Source organism: Crocuta crocuta, unplaced genomic scaffold, assembly GCF_008692635.1.
Source record: "Crocuta crocuta isolate KB4526 unplaced genomic scaffold, BGI_CrCroc_1.0 scaffold126, whole genome shotgun sequence".
NCBI classification, from domain to species: Eukaryota; Metazoa; Chordata; class Mammalia; order Carnivora; family Hyaenidae; genus Crocuta; species Crocuta crocuta.
The window spans coordinates 7,103,253-7,124,911 of NW_027531000.1; the positions used below are offsets into that span (position 1 = coordinate 7,103,253).

Genomic DNA, 21,659 nt, shown 5'->3' on the forward strand with positions numbered 1-21,659 from the left:
CTTCATTTCTGAGCAGACTATATTTAGCTTCCTTTTTAAAAACTTCATTTTATTGTAGAAGTTTTCAAAACTTTCCAAGTACTCACCCAGTTCCTAGAACTCTAATAAATTAAACTTACCTAAATATGTTTTTAGGACCTCTTAAGTGTTGCAGTACTGTTTTAAAAATAGATCAGGGCAATTGCAAGCTTACGTTAGTCAACTGTGTGTGTCTCAGACGGGAATGTGTAAGGGTGATTGATTAACTCACTCAAACTTATTTCTCACAAAAAAATTAAGTATGCAAGAAAGTAAGCAAAGATTTTGTAACGTAAAAAAATTATATGGGTTTATTGCTCACAGACCTTTCTTTACTTAATTCTAAATTTTTATTTAAAAGATGCTTACCCAGGAAACAGCATTTCACAAACTAGGGCGTCTGCCTTTTTCCAGCAAGGTTTGAGCTCATTGCTCAGATTCCTGAAGTTCCCCAGCCATCAGAGATACCGATACCGCCGGCATGCAGACTAGAGTAGTGTCACGTCCCCGATGGGCACCAGGGTCTCCACAGCTCAGTCTGCTGACCCTACAGATCTACTCAGACTGTACTGAATTTTGCAGTTCTCTGACCTTTCAAAATATTTGAATTTGGTAGGACTCTGCCCTTGAAATTGTACATATTCTTATTGATACTAAAATGATATCGGAGTGGCTTCTATATATCACAGGGCTGTATTTGACTCATGAATACTGTTATGAGCTGAATTGCGTCCCCTCCCCCCCAAAAAAGACATGTTGAAGTCTTAGCTCTCAATACCTCAAAACATGACCTTATTTGGAGATGGTCTTTAAAGAGGTGATTAAACTAAAATGGGATTATCAGTGGGCCCTAATCTAGTAGGCTGGCGTCCTTCTCAGTGGGGAAGCTTGAATATAGAGACAGACATATACAGAGGGAGGGTGATGTGAAGACGGTCCTGGGACATTGGAGTGGGGACAGAGGAATGGATGCATCTACAAGCCAAGGGGCATCAGAGCCTGTCAGTGCTTCCGTTCAGGTGGATGGACCTCCTAACACACTCTACAGCCGGGCAGGGTGACAGTTGGCACAACCTTCTGAGAAGGGGTGTCTCTCAAAACGAAAAAGGATTTTGTGGGGCACGTGAGTGACTCAGTCACTGAGCATCTGACTCTCGATTTCTTCTCAGTTCATGATCCCAGTTCATGGGATCAAGCCTCGCATCAGGCTCCATGCTGAGCAAGGAGTCCGCTTAAGATTCTCTCTCTCTTCCTCTCTCTCAGTCATGTTTTCTCTCTCTCTCTAATTTAAAAAAAAAAAAAGAAGAAGGAAGATTTTGTAGTACCACCTGTGGAATTGTTAAATAATGAAAGAATGGCACAGAAGTGCAAAGACGAGTCTGCTAAGGAGTTTACTGCAGTGCTGGTTATGATAGTCCCACGTGGGCTGTCCCTCCCCATAGCGTGACTGAGCACACGTGCACCCCTGTGATGGTGCGCTCTGCACTTCTGAGCATTGATGCTCATTGACCTGGGAGAATGCAGTATCCTTTTTTACAGCAAAAACAGGGTTGTAGAAGTTATAATCCTGTTTCTTTAAATGAACAAGTGTGCTCTGGCTTTTCAGCAATCACAGAAATGTTTTTTCTGATATTTTCTTAGGCAAGAAACTATATGCTCACTCTCAGGCATGAGAAAAAGAACGAACTGGTTGATGGATGGTATAGGTGTCTCTTGCTGAGACACAGGGCTGAGGCAAAATGACTTCAGAAGGTCACTCTTACTCATGCCATTGCTTTTCGGACTATCCTTGCATGCTAAAAGAAGTCCTAAAAACATTTATTGGTTTGTTTAAAGTGGTGCTCTCAATTTCATGAGTGCTCAGCAAGGAGTGCTGGCTCTGGAATGAGCCTTGAGAGTGCACCCCAGCTCCATACAGGACTTGAATAGGCATTAAGCCGTGCTGAAGGTTGACATCCTCGTTACTGCAAAGGCACCTATTTCAGAGGGTTTGCTAAGAGCTGGCTGAGATTCAGAAGGGTAGCTACATGCATGGCACATCTTAGGTGCTCAGTCAATGTTGAGAAATTGTTACTGTGATTCTCTTAGCAGGTACCTGCTCCTGGACACCTGAAAGGTTCCAATTTTAATTGACTTTGGTTGGGGACCACATTTAAGAATGGATGGTGGAGAGTTAAAAACACTGGGGTGTAAGTAAGAGGGCTCATGTTTTTGAACTCTTGGGTTTCCATGAATCCGTTTAGCACTATTCAGGCCCACTGGGCTAAGTTTCTTTAAGTATACAGATAGAAGGTTAGTCTGAGCAAGCTTCCATCTCTGTAAACCTACGACTGCTTGGCCTGAGGCACTGATGTGACTGTCCTGTTGAGACTCCCAGGTAGAGACCCTTATCTGTGTGCCCTGGGCTGGAAGGGGCCTTTAGTAAAGTAATAACAAAGAATTCTGTTTCTATTTGCTTCTGACCCTGTTGCAGCAGCTGATAGGCCTGCATAGTGCTGTTATCAACAATTTATGGTCACCTCCCTGCCATGCTCTTATCAGCAGAGCTAATCACATTTTAAGCTTTTTGAGTTTTTCTCCTTCAAATAATTGCTTGGCTCCACTGTCTAGCAAATCTTTAAATGATAGTTTGATTCTTTGGTATGGGAGCACTGGAAGATGGTCTGGTAAACTCCAGTGATTTCTGCCTCAAGGAGGGACCTGTTAGGAGAAAATGGCAGTGACACACTTTTTCTTTCTTTGCACAGTGTTTTGGGTCTTGGTTCTGGCCGGCTCAATGTCGGCTGACTTATTGCTTTCTCTTCTGTGGGTGTCTCTAAAATTATCCATAATTCAGCATTTATTACCAGCATTTCCCAATTATGTTTCTTAGTGAGTTTCTTGTTCTCAGAGATGTGATTGATTAGGTATTGTGAAAAGAAATACAAGAAGAAAAAAAAGATTGCAATGAAATAAAACTGGAGTCTTTGTAGGTTTTCTTTTTCTTCTTTTTTTGGAGACTCATAAAGTCCCTGGTCATATCAAAGTCATTAAAACGTCCTGTAGTCAAGAATCGTTTCCACCTCATTTAATCCACTTTTGTGAATAATGTTGTGTGTGTGTGTGTGTGTGTAATAATTAGTGTTATAACACTTAGCATCTTGGTGAATATTTGGAAAATAATCTAGACTGTGCTTTTGATCCTTTGAACAGAGTTGAGCCCTATTTATAGCTTCTATTTATAAGAACGTTTAAAAAATGTTTAACCTTGACCATTAGTTACCTCGCTAAGGGGTGACTGCATGAGTTCTCTTTGTGGAGGTCCGCTGGCTCTCCCTCCTTCCTCACCTCACTGAGTGCACCATTTGGAGTTTTGTGACATGTCTTCTTTCCCAGCTTCTTGGGCCTTTGTGTAGCTGAGTTACGCTTCTGGGATCAGAGGTGAGGAGAGCATCACCTCCTCTTGCTCCAGCCCCGTATGTGTCTGACAGTTCTGGGGCAGGTCAGAAGGCAAGTGGCCCTTCTGGCTCCCAACATCCAGGTTCTCCCATGCCTTCTTGCTCTTTCCTCATTGGGAACTTGGGCTGCCTGCTTCTGTCTGGAGACGCGACATTGCCAGTCTTCACCTCATCTTCTTCCCACATGCTGATTGGGGTGGTGCCTGTGCTTGCCTCTTTTGAGACTGGCTCCGATTTTCATTTTGAAATAGGCACTAAGGAAACAAGGCAGTGGTGCACCTGGGTGGCTCAGCTGGTTAAGTGTCTGATTCTTGATTTGGGCTCAGGTCATAGTCTTTTCATTCACTCTGCACTGATGGGGAGGAGCCTGCTTGTGATTTTCTCTGTCTCTGTCTCTCTCTGCCCTTCTCCTCCCCAAATTAAATACATAAAAACTACCAGGTAGTGATCCTCTTTGAGAGAAACCAAAAGAGCGATAGGAAACTTCCCAATAAAGAGAAATCCTGGTAAATGTTTTGCCTCGTTGTGTCCTGGAGTGGGTTAGTTCACTAGGGTCCATATGACACAGTCCTGGAAATGGAGTGGCTTAAATAATGGATATTTATTCTCTCACTATTTTAGGCTAGATAGTCAAAGATAAGGATGTGGGCAGATGTGGCTCCTTCTGAGAACTGTGGAGGGCAGTCTGTTCCCTGCCCCTTTCCTAGCTTCTGGTGGTTTGCTGGCCATCTTTGGCAGTCTTTGACTTGCACAAGTGTCCGTTTGATCTCTGCCTTCATCTTCACACAGTGTTCTCCGTGTCTTTGTGTTGGACTCAGGATTTCCCCTTTTCATGAGGACATGGGTCAGATTCGGTGGCAGCCCACCTTGTGAACTCATTTTAACTTGATTACCCCTATGAAGGCTTTAAGTAAGGTCACATGCTGAGGTGCTAGGGTTAGGACTTCAACGTATGAATTTGAGGGGGACCCAGTTCAACTAATAACATCGAACATTAGGGAGCACCAGAATGGTGGTCCCACCACGGCCTCCTCCACTCCTGATGGAAAGCTGGAGGAAGGGGGCTATTGACATTACCTTGCTAAGACCCATGGGAAGCTGTGGTTTTCCCCAGCAGTAGGAATATCAGACATTTTGGATCTATCCTTTGTTTAATGCTTATACAGAGCATCAAGCAAGTTTGTGTAAATTATCTCATTAAATCCTTATAAAACCACTGCACTTCCCTTAGATTCCTGCCATACTCGTACCAGTGCCTGCCTCATTCTTTGGGATCTCTAGTCGTTTCCTTCTGTTTTCCCACTCAAGCCTGGCAGGTCTCCTGGATGTTCCTGTATTAACATAACAATACCTCAGGGGCACTTGGATGGCTCGGTCCCTTAGGCATCTGACTTTGGCTTAGGTCATGACCTCTTGGTTAGGTTCCTGGGCTTGAGCCCTGTGTCAGGCTCTGTGCTGACAGCTTGGAGCCTGGAGCCTGCTTTGCATTCTGTGTCTCCCTCTCTCTCTGCCCCTCCCCTGCTCTCACACTTGCTTACGCACGCGCTCTCCCTCTCTCTCAAAAAAATAAACATTAAAAAAATGTTTAAGTGATAATACCTCATTACCCTCAGAATACCTTATCCCTTCCTTGCTTTATTTTTCTCTGTAGCACTGAATACATTCCCTGATTTTCTTCCTACTTTTTATTGTCAGTGACTCTGTTTGGAAGGTAAGCTCCCAGAGGGCAAGGAGCTGCTTCTTGTTTTGTTTAGTGCAGTAGCTCTAGCCCATCACATAACATTTAGCGTATAGTAAGTGTTCAGCATGTATCTCTTTAATGAATGGATGAATGACAGGAGTAAGTATTAATATCGTAAGTTACAAAAAAGAACATAAATTCAGAGCACTGAAAACCAAGAAAAATAGAGCTAGGAGGCAGGGCCACAATTAAAATCCACACTCTTAGAGACATGCACATCACAACCACACTGAGACATCACCTCACCCCATTGAGACAGCTGCTGTCAACCAAACAGAAAACAACAGGCGTTGGGGAAGACATGGGGAAATTGGGACCCTCCAACTCTCTGGTGGGATTTTAAGATTGTACAACTGCCATGGAAAACAGTGTGCTGGTTCCTCAAATAATTAAGACTGGAACTTCCATATGACCCAGTAATTCCACCTCCAGATACATATCCGACAGAAGAGAGCATGGTGTCCAAGAGGTACTTGCATGCATACCCATGCTCACGCCAGCACTGTGCACAAGAACCAAGGGGTGCAAGCAGTTCCACTGTCTGCTGACAGACAAGTGGATTAAGAAAATGTGGTGTGTACTGAGATACCACCTCACGCCGGTCACAGTGGGTAAAATGAGCAAATCAGAGGACTCTAGATGCTGGCGAGGATGTGGAGAAATGGGCACCCTCCTACACTGTTGGTGGGAATGTAAACTGGTGCAGCCCCCCCTCTGGAAAACAGTATGGAGGTTCCTCAAAAAATGAACAATAGAACTCCTCTAGGATCCAGCAATAGCACTGCTAGGAATTTACCCAAGGGATACAGGAGTGCTGATGCATAAGGGCACATGGACCCCAATGTTCATAGCAGCACTCTCAACAATAGCCAAATCATGGAAAGAACCTAAGTGTCCATCAATGGATGAATGGATCAAGAAGATGTGGTTTATCTATACCATGGAATACTACATGGCAATGAGAAAGAATGAAATCTGGCCATGCGTAGCAACGTGGATGGACCTTGAGGGTGTTATGCTGAGCAAAATAAGTCAGGCAGAGAAGGACAGATACCATATGTTTACACGTATAGGAGAATTAGGAGGAACTTAATGGAGGACTGTGGAGGAGAAGAAGGGGAAAAATAGTGGGGGAGAGGGAGGGAGGCAAACCATGAGAGACTCTTGAATGCTGAGAACAAACTGAGGGCTGATGGGGGTCGCGGGGAGGGGAAGGGGGTGATGGGAATGGAGGAGAGCACTTGTGAGGATGAACACTGGGTGTTATATGGAAACCAACTTGACAATAAACTATTAAAAAAAAGAAAATGTGTGTACGTAAAATGAAATATTGTTTACCCTTAAAATGGAAGGAAATCTGACCTATCCTATAATGTGGATGAATGTGGAAGATATTACTTTGAGTGAAATAAGATAGTCACAAAAAGACAAATACTGGAGGATTCCATTTATTTGGAGTACCTGAAATAGAGACAGAAAGTAGGAGGGTGGTTTTGAGGCCCGGGTTAGAGGGGAAAGTGTGTGGCACAGCAAGTTTGTATTTAACGCATATAGAGTTTTAGTGTAACACATGAAGCAGGGTCTGGAGATCTGCTTCTCAGCAATGTGGACATGCCTGACACTGATCTGCACACTTCAAAATGGTTAAGCTGGTAAAAATAACAATGACAGTTATTGTTTATAGAACATTGTCTTTTTTAAAAAATATTCACTGGAATAAAATGAGGGAAGAGTTTCATGGCAGGAAATGGTAACTAGTAAATGCGGAAAGAATGTAAAAAGACAAAACCCAAACCGTCCATCCTCTGTAGCCTCCTGGGGTGTTAACCTTTGGGGGTGCCTTCTGGGTGCTGACAGATGTCTCTATCAAATAGTAATGACCTCAGCTAGAGCTGCCTCTGTTCAGAACCAGAAGAGACTGGCTCTGGACCTCAGCGTGAAACCAAGTAGTGCCATCTAAGACTCATAGAATGTCTTCCTTTCACAAAGACGAATCCCTTAATCAAGGGGAATCCAATATTGGGAAGGGAGGCAGAGCCAGGCCACGCCGTAGAGCATGGTAGGAGTGGGGTGTGGAGAGAGTTTCTCAGAGCACTTAGGGCAGGAAGTACAGAAGAGCTTGCACGGGGCACACGTTAAAAATAGGGACTGAAGAAATGTTTGTAAATACTGCATACCCAGGAAGTTGTTTTCCAGCCAGAGATGGAAAGATGGAGAACTTGGGCAGGGGAGAAATGGCTCCTCGGGGAATCTGGGCAACACGGGTGTGCTTGAGAATGCCGGGGATGCAGGCAATGGCGAAATGTCTAGGGACACCTCAGGTCTCAGATGGGACCAGAGCTTCCTCCCCCGACCCCCTCCCTGCCCCAGAGCTGTGCCCCTGCAGTAGTTAAAGCCACACGCTCCCTCGCAGCTGTCAGGATGCTTGTTGGCCGCTGGGAGGGAGGGAGAAAAAGGCATGTTTTTTGAAATCTTGGTCTCATGAAGAGTCCTCAAATTTGGACTGTGACAGTTGGGTTAATTTTATGTGTCACCACTGAATGGGCAATGAGGTGGTCAGATAGTGGGGCATAACATTATTCTGGGCATTTCCGTGAGAACATTTTTGGATGAACTTAGCATTTGAATTGGTAGACGGAAGAAAGGAGATTGCTCTTAGCAATGGCAGTGGGCCTCATCCCCTCAGGCGAAGGCCTGCATGGAACAAAAGCTTGCCCTTCTTCAAGTAAGAGAGTTCTTCTTGCCTGGTGACCTTTATACTGGACATAACTCTCCGNAGCACTAGAAATTTCTAGGTCTCATCTTGTCAGCCTTTGGACTGGAACTAAACCATCTTGGGTCTCCAGCTTGCCCACTCTCCCTGCATATCATGGGATTAACCGTGTGAGCTAATTCCTTATAATAAATACCTCTCCCTAATACATACATACGTGTGCATCCGATTGGTTCAGTTTCTCTGGAGAACTCTGACTAATGGTCTAAGCTAGGCGTTAGGAACCTGTGCGCCATGAACTAAATCCAGCCTGCACCTGTTCTTGTACAGCCCATAAACTAAGAATGGCTTTACCATAGATATTTGTAATCAGTGTGATGACAAAAACACAAACTGTGAACACTAAGTAAGCAAAAGCCCCGCACCCTCACATTCTTCTCATTAGTGTAGGCCTGTATCACTAACACACATACAAACTTGGGAATTCATCAACAAAACATAGTGGAAATTTGTTTTCTTCTTTTTTTTAAATGCAATCTCTACACCGTATGTGGAGCTCAAACTCCCAACCCCTGACATCGAGAGTCACATGCTCTACTGACTAAGCCAGCCAGGAGCTCTCTGTTTCTCTCCTCTTATAAAATGTCAAGTTAAAATTCTTCATTTTGTCTCTTTACCCACGTATCCTAAAATATTTGCTATTGGGTCTTTATTTTTTATTTTAGTAAAAGAGTTTTTTTTTTTTTTTTAACATTTTTTATTTTATTTCTTTGAGAGAGTGTGAGCAGGGGAGGGACAGAGAGTGAGGGAGACACAGAACCCGAAGCAGGCTCCCAGGTTCTGAGCTGTCAGCACAGAGCCCAACACAGGGTTCAAACTCACAAACCGTGAGATCATGACCTGAGCAGAAGTCTGACACTTCACTGACTTAGCCACCCAGGTGTCCCTATTGGGTCTTTCAAAGGTTTGCTGACCCCTTGCCTAAATGCTAACCATTTGCTCTAAGTGAAAAGAATTGTGGGTACCTTAAAGCCATCCAACACAATTTTTGTTTTTTGCCTTTTCAACTTTGAAAAGTATCTCTGTTCATATTCTGTTAATTTTTAACATTAAAAAATGAAAGAAAATTTTCCCAGTGGGCATAATTAGAGCACACTTGGCGTCTTTTCTTACTGATGAAGGTAAACGCAGGCGGCGAGGAGGGCTGCTGCTTCCCTGTCTTGCTGGCTGCCGGCTTTGTGTGCTGCTCAGGTTGGAACTAGGCTGGGTATTGATGGTGTAGTATCAGCATTGACTTGTCCCGACCCTTACCTTCTGGCTTCCGGCAACTTGAGTCACTACAGTCGTGTTTATCACTGCGTTCTCTTATTTGCTGCCTTTCAAACTGTCTTTGTGAAGCCATCTTGAATTTGTCTCAGAGTGTGCTTTGTTTATGGTGGAAATGATGAGGCCTGGGCCAGCTTCACAGTGCACTGTGGGAAGGCAGAGCTGCTGCACACTACCCAGGTTCCCCAGCCTTGCTTACTGGGTGACACCTGGGAGCCTTTTTGTCCAAGGCCACTGAGAGGTCATTCTGATGGGAGAAAAAAACAGACTCTCCCGATGATGGCCTTGTCTGCAGCGTGGTCCCGCGTGGTGGTTTTTATGTGCACACCCGAACAGGAAAGGCAGTCATGCTCACAGGGAGGTCAGGTTTTTCATCTACCTGTCAAGCTAAGAAGAGACCTGCTCTTGGGTTCCTTGGAGACCAAAGGCTGTGGATCCCAGAGGCAGAGATGGGACTTCTGAACTGCAAAGCATGCCTTGTCAGGCAGTCTGGTTCTGAGGAAAGGCTTTTCTACCCCAGGACTTTTGCATTTGGCTCTTAGAGTTGGTGTGGAACATTCTTGCCCACACTCTTTGCATGGCTGAGTCTTTCTCAAACTTTTAGCTTGCAGGTTAAATATTTAGAGATATCTTCTTTGATAACCCAGCTTAAAGTATCCTATTCCTCCCCAAGTGTTCATCCATATATCATATTTTATAAAGTATGTGATATTTCCAGAAACTGTTCTGAGGATTAGGGGTAAAAAACACAAATAGGCAGAATCTCTGCCTATTTGCAGCATTTGTCAAACTTGAGCATGCACCTGAGTCATCTGGTGGGCCTGGTAGAACAGATACCTTGACCCATGATTATCTGAGTCAGTTGGTATTGGTGAGGCCCAAGAATCTACATTTCTAGCAATACTCCTGGGGCTGCTGGTCCAGGGACCCCACTGATCTGGTGGATAAGTTTCCTCTCAGACCTGTGCTTGCTTGTTTCGATGTCATGATTTGCAAGTCTTTTTCTCTCTTTGTTTACTGGTGTTTCTTTTTTCTCCCTGGGTACTCTGTGAGGGGGAATCATCTCTGCCTTGTCTTCAGTGTATTCCTCATGTCTAGCAGGTGACCAGCACACAGTAGGTGCCCCAGAGATACATGAAAGGATGAAGGATAGTGGACAGCAAGAAAAAAACCCCTCATTGTCCTTCCTCCCTGTGAACACCCCTCTTAATTTAGCCACTTCCATCTTCCATGAGAAAGCTTAGAAGGAGGGACAAGCAGAATCAGAGTCTCTCACCCCCAGTGGGAACCTCATGTATTTAGTCAGGTGACTTTAGCGAAAGCAGTGCTTTATGACACGGTAAGATTACAGAGTAGTGAGTGAGTAAGAGATGAGAGTGAGGGACAGACAGGCAGGCAGAGAGATAGAGACTATGTGATGGTTGTTCACAGGTATAGATTGGGTGGTAGGAGGAAGGATTTTGCATCAGAGCCCTTGTGGCATTTAAGCTTCCAGGCAATCTTTAAAAAGAGTTCCTAGAATTTGGGCAGTGAGATCATTCTTGCTGAGAGCCATCTTTGTGCCTAGGATTTTGAGATTAGAGAAAATTCTGTGCGGTAAAATCTTATATAGGTAACCAGAGCAACGTGGTCACTTTTACCTCATGCCTGGAGATAGAACCTTATCCCCTGCCCAGTAACAGCAGAGCCCAAAGTGTCTTTGTAACTTACAACGGGGCATCTGAAGAAGTTTCCTAAAGAATGTTTTGGTGTTTGGGACCATTTGCAATTGATGATTTTGTGGGAGGTATAAAGCATCTTAGTCTGTTCTGACTACTGTTAAAAAAAAGAATACCATAGACTGGGCGGCTTAAAAACAGCAGAAAGTTATTTCTCATAATTGTGGAGGCTAGAAGTCTGAGATCAGGGTGCCGGCAAGGTTGAGTTCCAGCGAAGGCCCTCTCTGTGTCGTCGATGGCTGCCTCCTTACTGTACCCTTGCTGGGCAGAAGTGGGGAGGAAGCTCTCTCGGGCCTCTTGTAAGGCCACTGGTCCCATTCATGAGACTCTGTTCTCGTGAGCTGATCACCTTGCAGAGGTGCTGTCTCCTGATACCACCACCTTGGGGGTTAGGTTTCAACAACGGAATTTGAGGGGATACAAACATTCAATGTATAACACCAAAGGAGGCTTGAGTCAAACCCTGAGCAGTTCCCAAGCCCAGGAGACATTGGTATTCTTTATTTCCTTGGCACCAAAATAAATAAAAGCATCCTCTGCACAAATGTAGGGACACTGGCTTCATTTTGCCTTGGATCCATTCATTCTACCTAAGATCAAAATCAACCTGGGGTCTAATACATTTTTTGCGAAAAGTGTGATTTCGAATAAATAAAAAGTGGCATATATATATTCATTTTCTGACTGAGAGACTGTATGTAGTTCTCAACAGTGCTTGCAACAGTCTATGCTCTCAAGAAGCCAAAGGGAGTTTGGTTTGAGAGTCAGAAGACATAAATTATTTTTTAATTGTGACTTTAATTGTGATTATGCACACCCATCATAAAGTTTACTAGTGCAAGCCTTGTAAGTGCACCATTCAGTGCATTACATTTATAATATTGTACAACCATCACTACTGTAGGCAAAACCTTTTCATCACTGTTGAACAGAATATTTTGTAACCATTAAGCAATAATTCTACACCTCTCTCCCTCAGTCCCCTGTAAGCACATTTTGACTTTCTGTCTCTTTGAATTTATCTCTTCTGTGTATTTCATATAACTATAATGATATGTTATTTGTCTCTTTCTGTTTGGCTTATTTCACTTAGCATAACGTTTCCATTGTTCATCTCTGTTGCAGCATTTTTCAGAATGCTCTTCCTTTTTATAGCTGAATAATATTCCACTATATGCATAAATCACATTTTGTTTATTCATCTTTTAATAGACATGTGTTGTTTCTATCTTTTGGCTATTATGAAAAATACTGCTATGAACATTGGTTTACAAATACCTTTCAAGTCCCTGCTTTCAGGTTTGTTTGTTTTTTAATTTTATATCCAGAAGTGAAATCCCTCGATCATGTGGTAGTTCAACGTTTACTTTTGTGAGTATTGTTTTCCGAACAGGTTCCCAGGATGGCTGCACCATGTTTACATTCCCGCCAGTAACATATGTGTTCTGATTTCTCCACTCTTCACCAACACTCATTGTTTTTTTGTTTCTGTTTTGTTTTGGTTGTGATAGTAGTCATTCTAGTGGATATGAAGTTATATTTCATTGTGGTTCTGATTTGCATTTCCCCAGTGATTAGTGATGTTTAATATCTTTTCTTGTACTTATTGATCATCTCTATATCTTTTGGGGAGAACGGTCTATTGAAGTCCTTTGCCCATTAAAAATTTTTTTTTAAATTTTTATTTAGTTTTGAGAGAGAGAGAGATGGAGCATGAGTGGGGGAGGGACGGAGAGAAAGGGAGACACAGAAACCAAAGCAGGCTCCAGGCTCTGAGTTGTGAGCACAGAGCCCGACACAGGACTCCAACTCGGGAAAGGTAAGATAGTGACCTGAGATGAAGTCGGACGTTTAACAGACTGAGCGACCCAGGGGCCCCTGCTCAAATTTAAATTGGGTTATCTTTTTTCCATTGAAGGTGATTAAGGTGGGCCCCTAATCTCATATGACTGGAGATCTTTATATATTATGGATATTAAATCCTTATCAGACATACGATTTGCAAGTATTTTCTCCAGTTGTGTAAACTGTCTTTTTACTTTCTTAATAATGTCCATTAGTGTCCAAAGTCTTAAATTTTGATGAAGTCCAATTTATCTCCTTTGTCTTTTGTCATTCATACATTTGACATCATATTTAAGAATCCATTGTCAAATCGAAGGTTGTGAAGAGGACATGAGGTTTTCTGGAATAGGAGATGAAGTCAACACTTGTTATGACTCTAAGATGGCACATAGGTTTGTGAATTCCCTGAATTATATGCACAGTTTTGTGCTTTGTCTGGAGTTGTAAAGAGATCTCTGTATTAAAGATAATAACAAGGGAACATTCTGATACGAATGACTAGCTGTTTGCTTTAGAGTTTTGTCTGCTGACATCTCCCAAAGCATCACTTAGAGAGGCAGGCAACCTGGCCCACCCTGTGGCAAGATCCGGAACATGTTAATTGAGCTTGGTACTAGATCTATCACACTTGCAGGTCTTTTCTCTTTATATATGCTGAGTATTCATGAGCTTTGGTGGATTTTAAGAAACGCATTTAATACTCGGCCCTGTTTCTAAATGTAACACTGTATATACTTCCTTTGGAATTATGCTTGATGTTAATTGAAGGAATGAAGTCCAAGCCTAGTTTATAAATTGTGGTTTCTTCATAAGGGAAATCAGATCATGATACCTTCGGTAGATATTAAAGAGGTGACCCTGGTGAATAGGAGGAAAAAGTAGGAGGGTTAATGGAGTAGAAAATAGAAGCAGGTTGCATTCCTGAAGAGGCTGGGTCAAAAAGAGCCAGAAGATTGAAAAGCTGATGAAGAAAAATTGGCCAGGTATAAGCCTCCTCATCAAAGTACTCATTAAAATGTTGGCTTGGAATCCAGAAAGAGGGCATGCACATGTTCTTAAGGTAACAATGTCCATAAATGCTCATAATAGGGCTCGGGTCATGGTGAAGGTGGCTCTTAGAAAGTCATTTTTTCATTAGAACCGATACTCCTTATACCCAACACTGGGTAAATGTGAGGCATTTGCAAAGCCCATGTTCCTTGTCTTAAGTGTCTCCTCAGGAAATGGAAAGGCTTCAATTATATTTGCATTGGATTTATTTAGCTCCTTTGTGCTTTCATTTGATCAGCACAGAGAAACTTCTTTATGGAGGTGGATGTTTAGTGCCTTTGGAAATCTGTGGCCTCCGCTTAGGACACCTTGGAGATCATTTCTGGAAGGAAGGTCAGAATGAGTGGCAGCAGGGGTTGGAAAACCTCCCTCTGACACGGAGTCACCCCGTTAGTTCACACAGCGGGTCACAACTCAAGGGAGGTGTTTGAGAGGCTGGCTAATCAGAGAAGCTGTGTGGTCCTAAAACTTAAATTGCCTTCTTCATTATACAGTCAGTGGGACTATTTCATCAGGTCAGGCTCTTTGCCTCCGGATAGTGGTAAGACCTGGGAGAAGGGGCTTTAGCTGGGAAGGAAGGGAGGCAGAAACTGGCTCTTCCCTAGTTCCCTATCTCTGTGTTTGTGGTGGGTGATGGAAAAAGAAGCCTGGAGAGGGAGATATGTTCTTATTAGTGGTCAACGTGGTTAACCCTGCAGAAATCAATTGACCAACCTTGTTAAGTTTATCATCTGCAGTAGCATAGAAGTGGGAAGCAACAGGGTTATAGACAGATTTATCATGTGCTGAAGCCCTAACCCCCAGTGTATTGGCATACGGAGGTTGGGCCTTTGGGAGGTAACTGAAGTTAGATGAAGTTGTGAGGATGGGGTCTCCATTATGGGATTAGTGTCCTTATAAGAAGAGAAAGACACCAGAGCTCCCTGTCTCCCCACAATGGAGAAACAGCCGTCTACAAGCCCAAAAGACAATTGTCATCAGAACCCAACCATGCTGGCATCCTGATCTTACACCCCAGTCTCCAGAAGTGTGAAAAATATATTTCTGTTGTTTAAGCTCGAGCTAAGTAAGACATAAAGAAGCCAGTCTGGCATCTGCTGAAACATGAGCCTGTCTCAGAGTGAAAATCCATGAGCCCCCTGTCACGGAAATGCTATTTCTGAGCACTGTGACCAAGAATGTTTGGAAAGAACTGGTTTCTCCTTTCCCCTTGGTTGTGTACTAGCTCTTTCACTCTGAGCAAATAGCTTACCTAAGTCTTATTTGTTTTCTCAACTGCAAAAGAAGAATAACAGTCCCACCCATCTCATAGGCTCTTTATGCTCAAGCACATATAAACATTTAGCATAGTTTCTAGACATATTAGGTGCTCAATAAATGTTGGCCATAGTGAATATGTATTTATGGTCATGCAGAGAGTTTGGCTCTTTCCTACTTCATGAGTCCTATCATACACCATTCTCTCCACTGCTTTCTGAACATAAGTTATACTGGGTATCTTTGGGCATTTTTGTTTGTTTGTTTCAAATAAGCCATGTCTCTCCCACCTCAGGGCCTTTGTGCATGCTGTTTCCTCTGCCTTAAATATAACCACTCTCTTTGCTAGTTAACTCACATTCATCCATTGGCTTTAGGCTAAAGCATCACTTTTTTGGGAGACCCTCCTTGAATTCTGTGGCACTAGGCCTCCATCCACCCCCTTCTTTAATCATGCTGACATATTTTTTCAAGTATTTTTGTGAGGATTGGACTATTATTTTTCTTTCCCACCAGACTGTAAGCTTTATGTGAACTCACTGTGGCCTTAAACCATGTGGGCACAAAAAACTACTGGCCGAAGAAACCTGTGGTGTCTTTCGATGTAGCTCCTTGAGCACAGGGGTGGTAACAGTTCCTCAGAGCTGAAAATGCTCAGTCAAACCTATAATGTCCAGGGTGGCAGCTAAGGAGGGGGGCTAAATGCACTATTCAACCTGGTCCTAATATATNAGACACAGAAACTGAAACAGGCTCCATGCTCTAACTTGCTGTCAGCACAGAGCCTGATGCGGGGCTCGAACCCACGAACCGTGAGATCATGACCTGAGCCGAAGTTGGACGCTCAACCGACTGAGCCACCCAGGTGCCCCGGGTCCTAATGTATTTTTGAGGAGCTGAGGTCTAGGCAGTTTCATTTGGCTTCTGAGGACTTTGGCAAGACTCACCTAAGTGGTAAGCAAGTCTAACCAGCCAGTAGCCCCACTGAATAAAGAGTCGCTAATGGCCCATTTTTCATTTTAAAAAGTAGCCAAGTGCACCGAGGTCAGCGCTCCACCATCGAGAGGCAAAACCACATCACTGGCAAATCACAGGCCCCCGTGGATAGCGCTCTTGCAGGGTCAGTTCAAACTGGAAGCTAAAACAAAATGGATCATTTAAGCAGAAAAACCCATCTGAAGAAAACCCAAAGAACCACACTTTGTTTTGTAGCTGCTTCAGGGAATTCACATTTAATCAGTATTGAAGGCTGCAGCATTTGCCATGAGAATTCTTGCATCGTATCTCAGTTTTAGTGATTCCTTTTTAATTAGTTGCTGCTCTGCAGAAACCCTAAAGTGCTTCAAACAATCGGGAGACAAATAAAACTGGGAGTTGCATTTGCTTATGGCACAACCGCGTTTGCTTTCTTGGTTTGGGGCAATTTTGCTAACAAGTGACCTGTAACCTACTTCTAAGGCTACCAGTAGATAATTATTTGGTAAATTTTCATACTTCAGTTTATGATACTAATTAGTTCTCCAACCAGTATTCCCCAGGCAATGGCTGTAGTCCTACCTCATTACATTTGTGATCCTTGCCACTCGGGATGTCCTGTTTTCATTGAAAAGATGAAAAGCTTAATTTGTGCCCCCACATTCCTGTATTTTTATGTGTTGTCTGTTGTATGTTCCTGCCAGGAGACTTAGAATACTCTGTAATTTAAAAACTCAAAGGGAACTGAGCAAAATGCTTGTCATTTTGAAGCCATTTCTTTGATTGCAATCATGATCATCTTAAAAGTAATAACACAACTTGAACAGACTTCAGGTGAGGCCTTGAGAAGGGGATGGAGGCACTGCGGTGACAGGTGAAGGGTCTGGCATCAGGTGGTTGCAAATTCAGATCACTTCCCTACACGCAACTGGGCAAATGCCATGGTAATCTGGGTCTAAACGGTTGATAAAGCCATCTGCCTTGCAGAACTGCTCCACTGGTGTGGTGAGATCACAAGGTGGTTTTGCACACACATGCTTGATAATCTATGCTATGTAATAGAAATACATTATGTGTCACATACATAGTTAAAATTTTTCTAGGAGCCACATTAAAGAAAAAGATAAAATTATTTAATACATGTGTGAAATATTATTTCACTATGCATACAAATTGAAATAGGTCCTTTTAAAGTTTTTAAGTCTTTTAAATTCATTTTATCAAAACATTTCACATGAGGCTCGCCATATTTTAAATGTTCAACAGCCAGATATGGCTAGGGGCTCCTGTATTGGACCATGTATCAGTGAATCATTAATAAGTTCTCATTTCCATCTTCTCCCTCCCCCCCCCTCCTTTTTTTTTGAGAGGGTGTGAGAGTGGGGCAGAGCGAATCCCATGCAGGCTCTGCACTATCAGTGCAGAGCCCGAAGTGGGGATCAAGCTCATGAGCCATGACATCAAGACCTGACTCGAAATCAGATGCTTAATGCACTGAGCCACCCAGGCACCTCTCTTCTTTTGTATTTTAGAAGTATTGTTTAAACTTAAGTTTTCCAGCCAGTGGAGTGGCTGATATGGAGAAGTGGGAATCTGTCCTTGAAGTCCTGAAATTTATGTAGCTGTGAGAGGAATAACCGTGAGCATAGTGACTGTTATAGTTGCTGGTGGTTTCTTGAATTTTAATTGCCATAGGCAATATGGTTCTAATGGGGAGAAATTTGTTGCTTGATATTAAAAATGGGCATGCAAATCAAACAGTGCTATTAGGTACCGCTAAAAACAGCTTGAAAATGAAATCCATACAATTGTCTAGTTCATTTGGTCTAGTGTTTAGGTTTTTAGATCTTAAGAGGAGGTCCATGAATGGACTTTGGGGGCACCTAAGGCCTTCAAAATTATTCCCAACTTATCAGTGTTATTTTTTATTAAAAATTTTTTTCACATTCATTTTTGAGAGTGTGAGTGGGGGAGGGGCAGAGAGAGAATCTGAAGCAGATTCCAGGTTCTGAGCTGTCAGCACCCTGCCCCATGCGGGTCTCAAACTCACCATAAGATCATGACCTGAGCTGAGGTCAGATGCTTAACCAACTGAGCCACCTAGGCGCCGCTCAGTGTAATTTATTATATGTATATTTTTCTGTGTAAAGAATCCACAGCTTCTGTCAGGTTCTTACATGGGCCAAGGAAATAAGAGAAATAAAGTGTCAGCAGCTCGGGCAGTAGAAAATTCTGTTGGTTATGGAGGAAGTTCTGTTTACACAGGAACTAGGCTTTGACACCAGTGGGAACAGAAGTTGTAAATTGTTTCTTGTCACCATTACCCAGGAAAATCCCTCACCTCCCCCACCGGCTGGGGAATGTCGGCACCACGAGGCACTTGGGAGCTCAGACTGACAAAAGAAATGGCAGATTCATGTCTCCTGGCTTATGCTCACTCCAGGGCATCCACTGGCGAAACAGGTTTATTTTTTGGTTGAGGGCACAGGGTTGAATGCATCTGAATTAACTGAATATATGACAGCTACCTCTCCTGTGTGGCCATGGCAATAACAGCTGTGGGAATAGGTGGTGGGTTCTGAATTCAAATCTCCATTTGTTTGTTAAATGAGCCACATTTGTCTCCTTGAGCCTCTTGCTCATGGATAGAATGATGATATTTGATGTGTCTTCTAATTTCTTTTTGGAGTGGATTTGTTCAGAGTTGGAAACCTGTCACAATGCAAATTATGACCAAATGTAATTTATATGACAGAGTGATTTTAAAAGGAAGTTGTAATGGAAGGATCTAGAATTGGATTTGCTTTTAAGTGGCACCGGCTGACTCCTAAGTCTGGAGGCACATGGGAAGCTCTGATGAGAGATTTCTCTGCCTAACTCTGGTGTCACATGACTGGAGTGGAGCTCTTTATTGTTGTGGCCATATACATGCCTCTGACCTTGAATGAGAACAGTTGAGGGAGGAAAGCTCTTTCCCATGGAAACCTGCACACTTCCATGGGTCTTGTAGCAGGTTCATTGTCTGTGAAACAGACTAGAAAGAAAGGGTGTGAGGTAAGAGAGCACTGTAGATGCACCTCTTCTGGGAGACGAGGATCTTGTTCTGTTGGCTGGTGGACTTGGGAGTATACTGGAAAACCATGCCCCTAATAGTCCACCCTTTTGTAGAAACTTCTTTGGAGGGTTGATTAACGTAGCAGATGTAATTCCCTTTGCAAGGCCTCATCTGGAGGAGGCAGTGAACAGACATCTTAAGCACTTCAGTGTCTTACCTTCATTAAGTTGTTCTGTTGCCGAGTGTGACTGACTGCTTGTTAGTCTCAAGATTTTAGCTCCAAAGAAGGCAGTTTGGTTGGAGTAGGGCACAGTGGAGGAATCTGTGAGATGCCTAGACACCTGGTCATTTCAATCAAATTTTTGGTCAGATGAGTAAGCCAGATGTCTGACATCATAGCAAATGAAAATGACACCCTTCCAAATCCTATTTTTTGGTTTCAATAGGTATTATAGCTGCAATTGGTGTCAACAATAGAGCCAGGGAACAATTTGTAGCCAATTCATTATCTAAGACCCTGGGAGTTGCTGGGATTCTAAAAGACACCCGTTTGGAAACCCACTCATTTTGGTGACCTGGGTTATATTCTGGAACTACCAGATAATGTGCAGAAATGGAAAGTTGGGTCTAGCCACCCAGAGGTGTTTTACTGGGAGCGACGAATGGTTGCAACAGACCAAAGAGACTTCATTGTAAACATGACCCTGTTGATGAACGTGCTCCTGCTTATCCTTGTCTACAGGTGAACTGGGCCAGGTTGCCGCCTTCTGCAAGCCAGCAGTCAGGATGCAGGACTGAATGGTGAGTTTGATGCCTTATTCTTCACGGACAGACATTTGTTTCACGTCTATCTTTGGGTTCTGGGCAGAATGCAGGCATTGGATGATCTGAAAGACTCAAAATACTCCCAAGGAAGTAGATAACGTAATGGAAGAAAAAAAAAAATCAACACTACAAAAGGTTTTTATTTTATCAGCACCACTGCAAAAAATGAAGAATCACTTCAGAACATATCAAATAGAAAATAATAATTTATTTTAACTTCATTTTACTTAATGTTTGTAACTAATCATGATTTCGTGAGCTTGCTTGTAAAACTCTGTCCCTTCCAATCTACAAAGCAAAGGTTTACTACAAATGAGCACTTAAAATTCCACAAACCATCTCCACCCACGACTTTCCTGTACATGCAAATTCTTCCATCGGGCTGCAATATTTGCAAACATGCTTTAAACTTCCATAAAGCTGCACGGTATTTGGCTTTCTGTTCAAACCTTTACACACTCGTGGGAACTTTAACCAGAAAAATGTTTAAATGTGTATCCCAACTCTAAGCACTGCTGGTGTGGTTATGTATATTAAATCATTAACCACAGAGTTGGGTAGTTTGGAGTTGAAGCCTTGACCTAAATCATATATTACTGGTCACTCATATGAAACACATCCAACAAAGTAACGATTATAAAATAGGGTTCCCTTAAAAATACATACTGGCGGTCGTACCTGTGTTTTCGGCAGGAAAAAAAAAGCGTGTTTAACTTTTTTGTATGAATATAGTTTAAACAAATTATTCTGTGAAAGTATGCTTAATAAAAGATCTTTTTGAAATTTAAACACTTTATGTAAAAGGTAGCAAGTAAAAAAGTACAATTTGCTCTTTGAAAAAAGCTCTGTTTGTTAATATTGCCTTGGTTACCGGTGGTGTTTCTCCATTTAAAATAGAGCTAGTTGCAGAGCTGGTCAATCTGGACTATAAACAGGATGACCGTATTTCTCTTATATACAAAAACTTGCCGCATTGAACGAGGCAGGAATTTCTACCCCAATGGTAGCGTTCTCGTTTATGTACACAACGCAGAAGTGAAAATTATACAGTAGTCACGGACAGGAAGGAGTTGTATACTCTCGTGCCGTCAGGGGATTTGGTGCCGTGGGTTAAGAGTTCCTGGATCGTCATCCAATTGTCAAATATCTTTTTGTTCCTCTTCTTCATCATCTTTTTGTGGCTCAGTTCCAGGATGTTCATCTCCTTCCTGTCGTCGGCCGCCTGCTGCTCCCTCAGGCAATCCAGCCTGCTCTGCATCATGAACTCGCGCCTGCGCCGCTGCTCCTTGGCCTTCACCACGTGCTGCTTCCTCTCCTCTTTGCTCCAGTAGCGCCCCAGCTTGAGCTCGCTCACCGCGTCGTCGTCCGTGGTCATGCCGCTGCGCTCCTCGCGGATCTTGAGCGCGCGCTCCCGCAGCAGGCGGTCGCGCACGGGCCGCTTGGTGATGTAGCGCGTGCCGTCGCTGCGCACCTTGACCTTCCACTCCAGCCGGGCCTCGGCCGCGCCGGCCGCGTTCAGGTCTTTGCACATGCTCACCAGGCTCATCTGGCTCTGCGCGTACTCCACGGCCGACTTCTGCTGGATCAGCTGCATGTAGCTCTGGTAGTGCTGCGCGTGCGCCGGGATGTGGGCGTGTTTGTAAGGCGAGTGGGGGAAGGGCGCCAGGTAGGAGCCGCCGGCCAGCGGGGGGCCGGGGCC

General features: G+C 43.4%; 1 protein-coding gene across 1 annotated transcript in view; it reads right to left on the reverse strand.

Moving 5' to 3' along the window:
• Positions 1-20,082: 20,082 nt before the first annotated feature.
• PDZRN3 (PDZ domain containing ring finger 3) overlaps positions 20,083-21,659 on the reverse strand; it is a 242,308-nt gene continuing 240,731 nt past the window's right edge. Inside the window, 2 exon segments of the mRNA XM_077770644.1 lie at positions 20,083-21,649; positions 21,652-21,659. The exon segment at positions 21,652-21,659 is cut by the window's right edge and continues 806 nt beyond it. Coding sequence (XP_077626770.1) covers positions 21,003-21,649; positions 21,652-21,659 — 655 coding nt within the window. The 3' untranslated portion in view covers positions 20,083-21,002.